At 47.6% G+C, this 10,297-nt stretch overlaps 1 protein-coding gene across 1 annotated transcript; it reads left to right on the top strand.

The window, feature by feature from the left end:
* Positions 1 to 9,186: 9,186 nt before the first annotated feature.
* On the top strand, positions 9,187 to 10,043 carry LOC125530270. The gene has a single exon (XM_048694663.1). The coding sequence runs from the start codon at positions 9,337 to 9,339 to the stop codon at positions 9,832 to 9,834; it is 498 nt and encodes a 165-aa protein (XP_048550620.1). The 5' UTR covers positions 9,187 to 9,336; the 3' UTR covers positions 9,835 to 10,043.
* The last annotated feature ends 254 nt before the right edge of the window (positions 10,044 to 10,297 follow it).

Here is a 10,297-nt window from a genome sequence, read left to right as displayed (position 1 = left end):
TTCAAAGAATTTCAGAGTAAAGTGGAAAATCATCGTAACAAGAAAAATAAAGTTTCTACGATCTGATCATGGAGGTGAATATTTGAGTTATGAGTTTGGTCTTCATTTGAAACAATGTGAAATAGTTTCACAACTCACGTCACCTGGAACACCACAACGTAATGGTGTGTCCGAACGTCGTAACCGCACTTTATTAGATATGGTGCGATCTATGATGTCACTTACTGATTTACCGCTATCGTTTCGTGGTTATGCTTTAGAGATGGCTTCATTCACATTAAATAGGGCACCATTTAAATCCGTTGAGACAACACCATATGAACTGTGGTTTGGCAAGAAACCTAAGTTATCGCTTCTTCAAGTTTGGGGCTGCGATGCTTATGTGAAAAAGTTTCAACCTGATAAGCTCGAACCCAAATTGGAGAAATGTGTCTTCATAGGATTCCCAAAAGAGACTATTGGGTACACCTTCTATCACAGATCCGAAGGTAAGATATTCGTTGCTAAGAATGGATCCTTTCTAGAGAAGGAGTTTCTCTCGAAAAAAGTGAGTGGGAGGAAAGTAGAACTTGATGAGGTAATTGTACCTTCTCCTAAATTCGAAAGTAGTTCATCACAGAAATCAGTTCCGGTGATTCCTACACCAATTAGTGAGGACGCTAATGATGATGATTATGAAACTTCAGATCAAGTTACTACCGAACCTCGTAGGTTAACCAGAGTATGGCCCACACCAGAGTGGTACGGTAACCCTATTCTGGAGGTCATGTTACTTGACCATAACGAATCTACGAACTATGAGGAAGCGATGATGAGCCCAGATTCCGCAAAATGGTTTGAGGCCATGAAATCTGAGATGGGATCCATGTGTGAGAACAATGTGTGGACTTTGGTTGACTTGCCCGATGATCGGCAAGCCATAGAAAATAGATGGATCTTCAAGAAGAAGACTGACGCTGACGGTAATGTTACTGTCTACAAAGCTCGACTTGTTGCGAAAGGTTTTTGACGAGGTCAAGGAGTTGACTATGATGAGACCTTCTTACCCGTAGCGATGCTTAAGTCTGTCCGAATCATGTTAGCAATTGTTACATTTTATGATTATGAAATTTGACAAATGGATGTCAAAACTGCATTCCTTAATGGATATCTTAAAGAAGAGTTGTATATGATGCAACCAGAAGGTTTTGTCGATCCTAAAGATGCTAACAAAATGTGCAAGCTCCAGCGATCCATTTATGGACTGGTGCAAGCCTCTCGGAGTTGGAATATATGCTTTGATAGTGTGATCAAAGCATATGGTTTTATACAGACTTTTGGAGAAGCATGGGTTTACAAGAAAGTGAGTGGGATCTCTGTAGTATTTCTAATATTATGTGTGGATGACATATTATTGATTAGAAATAATACATAATTTCTGGATAGCATAAAAGAATACTTGAATAAGAATTTTTCAATGAAATACCTCAGTGAATCTTCTTATATATTGGGCATCAATATCTATAGAGATAGATCAAGACGCTTAGTTGGACTTTCACAAAGCACATACCTTGATAAAGTTTTGAAGAAGTTCAAAATGGATCAGTCAAAGAAAGGGTTCTTGCCTGTGTTACAAAGTGTGAAGTTGAGTTAGACTCAATGCCCGACCACTATAGAAGATAGAGAGAAAATGAAGGTCATTCCCTATGCCTCAGCCATAGGTTCTATCATGTATGCAATGATGTGTACCAGGCCTGATGTGTACCTTGCTATAAGTTTAGCAAGGAGGTACGAAAGTAATCCAGGAGTGGATCACTGGACAGCGGTCAAGAACATCCTGAAATACCTGAAAAGGACTAAGGATATGTTTCTCTTTTCTGGAGGTGACAAAGAGCTCATCGTAAATGGTTACGTCGACACAAACTTCGATACTGATCCGGATGACTCTAAGTCACAAGCCAGATAAGTATTTGTATTGAATGGTGGAGCTGTAAGTTGATGCATTTCCAAGCAGAGTGTCGTGGCGGGATCTACGTGTGAACCGGAGTACATAGCTGCTTCGGAAGCAGCAAATGAAGGAGTCTAGATGAAGGAGTTCATATCCGATCTAGGTGTAATACCTAGTGCATCAGGTCCAATGAAAATATTTTGTGACAATACTGGAGCAATTGCCTTGGCGAAGGAATCCAAAATTCACAAGAGAACCAAACACATCAAGAGACGCTTCAATTCCATCCGTGGTCAAGTCAAGGAGGGAGACATAGAGATTTTAAAAATACATATAGATCTGAATGTTGTAGACCTGTTGTCTAAGCCTCTCTCACGAGCAAAACATGATCAACACCAAGACTCCATGGGTGTTAGAATCATTACTATGTAATCTAGATTAAGTGGGAGACTGAAGGAAATATGCCTTAGAGGCAATAATAAAGTTGTTGTTTATATTTCCTTATATCATGATAAATGCTTATAATTCATGCTAGAATTGTATTAACTGGAAACTTAGTACATCTGTGAATACATAGACAAACAAAGTGTCCCTAGTATGCCTCTACTTGACTAGCTCGTTAATCGAAGATGGTTAAGTTTGCTGACCATAGACATGTGTTGTCATTTGATGAACGGGATCACATTATTAGAGAATGATGTGATGGAAAAGACCCATCCGTTAGCTTAGCATTATGATCGTTTAGCTTTATTGCTATTGCTTTCTTCATGACTTATATATATTCCTCTGACTATGAGATTATGCAACTCCCGAATACCGGAGGAACACCTTGTGTGCTATCAAATGTCACAACGTAACTGGGTGACTATAAATATGCTCTATAAGTGTCTCCGAAGGTGTTTGTTGTGTTGGCATAGATCGAGATTAGGATTTGTCACTCAGTGTATCGGAGAGGTATCTCTAGGCCCTCTCAGTAATGCACATCACTATAAGCCTTGCAAGCAATGTGACTAATGAGTTAGTTGTGGGATGATGCATTACGGGACGAGTAAAGAGACTTGCCGGTAGTGAGATTGAACTAGGTATGATGATACCGATGATCGAATCTCGAGCAAGTAACATTCCGATGACAAAGGGAATAACGTATGTTGTTATGCGGTTTGATCGATAAAGATCTTCGTAGAATATGTAGGAGCCAATATGAGCATCCACGTTTCGTTATTGGTTATTGACCGGAGATGTTTCTCGGTCATGTCTACATAGTTCTCAAACCCGTAGGGTCCGCACGCTTAACGTTCGATGACGATTTGTATTGTGAGTTATGTGTTTTGGTGACCGAAGATTGTTCAGAGTCCCGGATGAGATCACGGAAATGACGAGGAGTCTCGAAATGGTGGACAGGTAAAGATTCATATATTGGAAGGTTATATTTAGACATCGGAATGGTTCCGAGTGATTCGGGTATTTTTTTTCGGAGTACCGAGGGGTTACCGGAACCCCCCCGGGAAAGTATTGGGCCAACATGGGCCTAAGGGAGACAGAGGGAAGCCCGCGGGGGGTGGCCGCGCGCCTCCCTCCTTGGGAGTCCAAATAGGACAAGGAGGAGGGGGCGGCGCCCCCCTTCCCTTTCCCTCTCCCTCTCCTTCCTATTCCCTCCGGTGGAGGAAAGGAAAAGGGGGGGCAAATCCTACTTGGACTAGGAGTCCAAGTAGGACCCCCCCCCCCATGGCGGCCCCCTCATGGCCGCCGGCCTCTTCCTCCTCCTTTATATACGTGGGCAGGGGGCACCCCAAAGGCACACCAATAGTTCTCTTAGCCGTGCGGGGTGCCCCCTTCCACAGTTTACTCCTCCGGTCATAGCGTCGTAGTGCTTAGGCGAAGCCCTGCGCGGATCACATCACCATCATCGTTGCCATGCTGTCATGCTAACGGAACTCTCCCTCGACCCTCCACTGGATCAAGATCTCGAGGGACGTCATCGAGTTGAACGTGTGCTGAACACGGAGGTGATGTACGTTCGGTACTTGGATCGGTTGGATCATGAAGACGTTCGACTACATAAACCGCGTTACTAAACGCTTCCGCTTTCGGTCTACGAGGGTAGGTGGACACACTCTTCCGCCTCGTTGCTATGCATCTCCTAGATAGATCTTGCGTGATCGTAGGATTTTTTTTTTTTGAATTACTACGTTCCCCAACACCCAGATGGGCTTCAACGGGCCGCTCCACACGCTGTCATGCATCTCCGCTGATCCGGCTACGTCAAGCGGCTTCTGGGCTGGACCTGCAACATGAGGACGTCGGGGGCTCCGGCCCTGGGCGCGGCGGTGGTGGCCATCTCCTTCGCCGGAGGTGGTAGGCCTGACGCTGGATGGGCAAATCTCGAGATCCATCATCTAGCTCCGACTGCGAGTCGGGAAGACATACTTGCCGGTGATAACCGAGTCGGTGGCAGGCGATGGCGGCGTTCTGTGTCGTTACCTTGATGAATGCATTGTCGTGTAAATATTGTCAACCCACTCATGCTACTTCGGGGTCCCTGGGATCTGGTCTTTCAGATCGGACGATGGTGGTACTGCGGTGTCGTTTTACTCTCTTGGGAGCATCGTTTCTCGAGTAGCGCTGGAAGACAGAGGCAGGAGGTGGAGCGGCTTCGTCTTGCACGGAGCTTTCGGTGGAGATGTGAAGTCATGCCTGACCGACAGGTGCTACGTTGTGTCATGCCTGGTCGGCAGGTGCTACGCACGACAGATCTTCTAGAATCTTCGTGTCTGGATGGACGAGCTCGGGGTGGTGGCGCCGTTGGGCGCCGTGGTGGCGGATGGACGGGTGGCAAGGATGATGCGGATCTCTCTCCTGAAGATTGGTTGGTGATCCGATGAAGATGGGGGCATCTAGAACGTATGCATGTGGTGTTTAGGCCCGCTGCACCGGCTGTTGGTTCCGATAAATTATGTGGATGGATCGGTGAGGACAACGGATTTAGATATAGGAAGTGAGAGCACTTCACATTATCGAGTTTTGTAAGTGTGCATGATGACTTCAGGTGGCTTAATGTATGTTTTTGTTAAACCTTTGTTAAATAATAAATAAAGATGGCTGTTAGCATCGATTGATGCAAAGACCGAGGGTCTTAACCTTCTTTTCAAAAAAAAAAAATTGGTCGTCACTGTATACACGAATCTTTCTAATAGCGAATATGGCACATCGATTTATATTCAGCATTTTAAACACATGCATGCGTACCCTTACGAACGTGTAATAAATCAGCAAGACACTTGGGTGATTCCTCAGTTGACTATTCGCTGGCGGGCCAATTAGAAGCACAATCTCCTGGTAACGTGCTTTGGTTTGATTTGACAAGACACTTCAGTAGTATTACCATCTCATGGCTCACGCTGTGTATGAAGGAAAATCCTTGGTTGGAGATAATACCATCTTCCGTTGATTGCGATAAAACTAATGGCACAGCAGCCAGCGACGCACACCAAGTTACTACACTGGTCAACGGTCAAATACAAACGCTAAGAAGTGAAGTGACGGAATATTCAAACTGTCTACTCATCCAAGCTGTCACCAATTCTCAGACGGCTAAGAATGTGCAGATCCTATATAAAACACTCATAATCCTGGCCATGTCAAAACAAGGGAGCCGCAAAATGTCAAAACCTGGCCATGTTGACGCATGGAATGGACCGTTCGCACGTCAAGACCATCCCTCGTTGCTTCACTCACTACCCAAAAGTGCAAGGCTGCTCATATATGTAACAAAAAAAGAGTCGATCGAGTCCTGGTCATGCATGATCATACATACACATATATAAACAACAACGATCAATCTTTATAGAAATAGAAATCATGGCTACACCACGTCAAGCGCATATATGGTGGAGGGGGGCTAGGCACTACTCGGCCCGCCGGAGCAGCGCCACCCGAAGACATCTGTCCGTTGGAGGAGACAAGTTTCCGAATGCGGGGTTTCGGACTGTTTTTGTGTGGGACACCGGCGTCAGTCCGATATTGTGGACCCTGCCCGGGCGCCCAAATATTCGCCCTATATTTGGGTTTGATATGAGGGGTGCCGGTCAGCTCGGGTGTTTGAGACTTATTTGAGACGTCTGTGTGGATTGAATTTTCGTGACCGGTCAGTGAGAGGACCATCCGTCCGAGCGTTTGAGATGGGTGTCGGGTGTTCAGGTGTAGATGCTCTTAGTTATAGACCCTGCATTATCGTACTAGACATGCACTTACGCATTATGTGAGTAAATGGGACAAAACGACAGGCCGGATGGATTAGCAACGCGCGCCGGTTCACCAACCCTCGTGCACTTGCACTAGCACCACGAGTGAATTCAACGCGTCCACACGACCACACCAACCACGACTCACACTCGCCATACAAGACATGAGGCGGCCGACATCACACACGATTTCACCACCAAACTCGACTCCCCCGCCCAATCGAGAGCGGCATCACAATTTTCACCAGGCATAAATAAAAAAAACTTTCAAGTGAAGAAGAACTCGTCCTCTTCCTCTGACACGATCCGCGCAAACACCTGGGCCGGCATGTCAAACCTGGCTTCTTCTGTTGATTCGGTTCTCGCCGCACGTCACTTCCCTTATCGCTTACACGTCATTGTATACACGAATCTTTCTAAAAACGAATATGGCGCATCAATTTCTATTCAGCATTTCAAACACATGCATGCGTACACTTACGAACGTGTCAACCAGCAAGCCACTGACTTGACGCAGGTGATTCCTCAGTTGACTATTCGTTGGCTGGTCAATTGAAAACACAATCTCCCGGTTTGATTTGATTTGATTTGGTAACGTGCTTCAATTTGATTTGACAAGACACTTTAGTATTACCTCACACACTACATGAAGAAAAATTCCTGATTGTAGATAATACTACTATCTTCCGTTGATTGCGATAATAAAACTAATGGCCCAGCAGCCAGCGACGCAAACTCGCCCGTCGAAGCACACCAAGATACATTCAGTCGTCAATGGTCAAACACAAACACTAACAAGTGAATCGATGGACTATTCAACCGGTTTACTCGTCCAAGCTAACACCAATTCTCAGACGGCTAAGAATGTGCAGATCCTATATAAAACACTCATGACATCATATATAAACAAGGGTGCCGCAAAATGTCAAAACCTGGGTATGTCGACGGATGGACCGTTCCGTTCCGTTCTCACGTCAAGACCAGTCCCTCGTTCATGATGGCCCCGCTACGACTAGTATGGTGCTATGCGTCATGACGGTTCGATCATCTTTGCTGCTTATAGAGTTTTATTCAGATGCAATGATGCACTTGAAGCGGAGATCCGTGCGCTTATATATGCAAGCCATGGCTTTAGCTCTCCAACACACAGAGCTGCAAGTCATCGTCCAATCGGATTCAATTGAGGCTCTGTCCATTTTATCAAATGAGAATCTCTCATGGTCAGCTTATGGGCACTTGGTAGCTAAGATCAAGGTCTTGATGGAGGAAAGGAAGTTTATTCCCCAGAAGATTTATAGGGATCAAAATAAGGTAGCAGATTGTCTGGCTAATTACAGCCGCATAGAATCGTGTACTGTTGTTTGGCTTCAGAGAGACCATTCGTGTATCGAGGATTTCTTGTCCGTAGATTGTAATCCTATAATTTTGAAATAAAACTCCTCTATCGTAAAAAAAAAAAAGCCGTCCATCGTTGCTTCACTCACTGCCCAAAAGTGCAAGGCTGCTCATACTAAAAAAATAGTCGATCGAGTCCTGGTCAAACATGATCGTAAGTATACATATATAAAAAACAACAATCAATCTTTTTAAAAGGAAATCATAGCTACACCGCGGCAAACGCACGGGTACGTGCGCAATGTTCAATGAAACAACTTGCAAAGCAGCAAGCCACTCATGCATGACCCGTGATTCCTTGGTCGACTATGACCAGTAGCTCCTTGATTGATTAACGACCCCCTACGGCGCCACGTGCTTTAATTTGACCACCAAATTAAGCCATTTTATGCTAGGCTTATCACATGTAGTCGTACCTACGAGCAAGTTCCTGGTAGGAGTAACTTTTATCGTCAATGACCAGAGCACCCACCGACCACCAACAGAAGCTCGCGTTTGCGTTTCTTCAGAGATGACCGGATGCGTTAGGGCATGTACAACCCGGACGTTGAGCACGGCACGCTAGGGATTCGAGAGCAATGCTACACCTACGGATGAGTTACGTATGTTCTATGCAGGCAGTCGGCAACTTTTGGTTGGAAATAGAGGGGGTGGGGATGTGCCCCACTCGTAAAATTCAGGAGGGCGAGATAATTTGTGGAAAGGTTACGTAAGGGCATCTCAAAGGCAGACTCTCAAACCGTTTTCATACATACAGATTGCGTGGTTTGGACACAGTTTGCCATCCAACACGGATTTGTATCAGTCTGTCGAGCGGTCCGAATGTATTTTTTTTTGTAAACTTGATACAAGAGTGGTGGGCTTTACGAGAGTCCGGACAACAGCTACGTAAGACTGAGTGACTGACACCCACGGCCTACCCAAAACCTTTTCCGGCACGACAAACCCTGTTGGCCTTTGAGTGGCATGGGACAAGCGTTTGACTGGTGGCTGCGCGGGAGAGAGGTGACGGGCAGGAGGAAGAGGAAGACGAATGGAAGAGTGATTGAACTAGACAAAATTAGGCGATTGAGAAATAGTTGCCCCCAAGCAAGCCACACCGGTCAAGATGATATGCCGGCTCAGTCTTTCGGAGGTGCTCATAGGGGTGGGGTGTGCGTGTGTGCGTTCATAGGGGTGAGTGTATGCGTGTGTATATGAGCGTCTGTGTCTGTACTGATGGTAAAAAAAAAGCAGTCAAATCAACACGTACGTACGAGTGCATTAAAATGTGAAGCAACGGAATCTTGAACCAACGAGTTTAGTCATCCATCCAGGCTGCCATCTTCTAGACGTTCGGTTTAACACATGGTAACATGGTGCATTTACTAGTGATATGCTGGCGATGCACGTACGCATGGTCGATCGAGGCGAGTGAATGAATGAAATAAAGAAAACGACCTTGGGCTGGCTATCCACGCCAACGCACGCACCACCAAGTCACCAACCACAACGTCGACGAGTGAATTCAACGTGGCCACTGCCGCGAAAACGGCATCAAATCCCCATGATTTTGTCACCGGTCGCACACCCACACAACCCCCACCAACCACGGCCGTAGCCCTCCGCCCCTGCATAAAAAAAGACGCGAGCCGGCATCGCACTTCGCTCCATCCACCACCAAACCCTCATTTCACCCAGCACCTACCACGGTCAAGCAGCCACGCCAGCCAGAGCGCGCTGCACCCCCACCTCGCCGCCGAGCAAGCACCCAGCGCACGAGCCGGCCCGGCCATGGAGGTGGAGGCGTTCCCGATCGGGTTCACGAGGGGCGTGCGCGCGCACTGGCGCCGGCGCAAGTACCAGCGCCTGGAGGCCGGCGAGGGCGGCGGCAGCAGGCCCCAGGGCACGCAGCGCCTCGGCGGGGCGCGGCGAGTCGGGTGGCGCGTGCGGCTGCGCGGGCTTCTCATCCGGCGCGCGCGCGCCGTCCGCGCGATCGTGACGGCGCCGCGGCGGCTGCTGGCGCGCGCGCGGGACGCGTACGTGGGCGGCATGCTGGCCGTGGCCCGGAAGGCGTCGGCCACGGCGCTGCCCGGCGGCGGGCCCGAGGGGATCTGGGCCAGGCGCGTGCCGCGGCGGAAGCAGCTGCCCTCGGCGACGGCGGCGCGGACGTCCGAGTTCGAGCAGCGGCTGGTCATGGAGATCTACAAGTCCATCGTCGCGTCCAAGGAGCTCACCACCATGCTCCACTCCTCCACCGCGCACCTGCAGCCGCCGCCCGCGCGCGCCTAGCTGCCTAGGCGGTTGCAACCGGCATCCGGACGGAAGCTGGGATTTTTAATCTTGCAGCTGTCAATCAGCACAGCTGCATGTATGTGCGTCATGTTGATCGATCGATCGGAAGAGAGGTTTTTCAAGATGATCGTGTGCTCTCTTTCACCAGTTGCTGCTACAAAAATTAACAAAATTGACATATGGATGAAAATATTTCATAAACTAAACTGTGTTTAAAAAAAATTCACTCAGCTAACCTTTTTGTGTAGCCTAGGCACTGGTAACAAAATGTGCAGTGCCTAACGGCTAAGCGCTGCATATTACATGTTTACCACGTAGATGTGAGGCGCTGCATGGCCGGATGTGAGGCCGGCATGGCCCAGGTATGCTGTGCTAACCAGATGTGTAGCGTCTGAGAGGCAGGCGCTGCACAGTGTAGTGTGGTGCTTGTCTGTCGGGTTTTACACTAATAAGTCAGCTG

Source organism: Triticum urartu, chromosome 1, assembly GCF_003073215.2.
Source record: "Triticum urartu cultivar G1812 chromosome 1, Tu2.1, whole genome shotgun sequence".
Taxonomy (NCBI): domain Eukaryota; kingdom Viridiplantae; phylum Streptophyta; class Magnoliopsida; order Poales; family Poaceae; genus Triticum; species Triticum urartu.
This window is presented reverse-complemented; position numbering and strand designations above follow the sequence as displayed.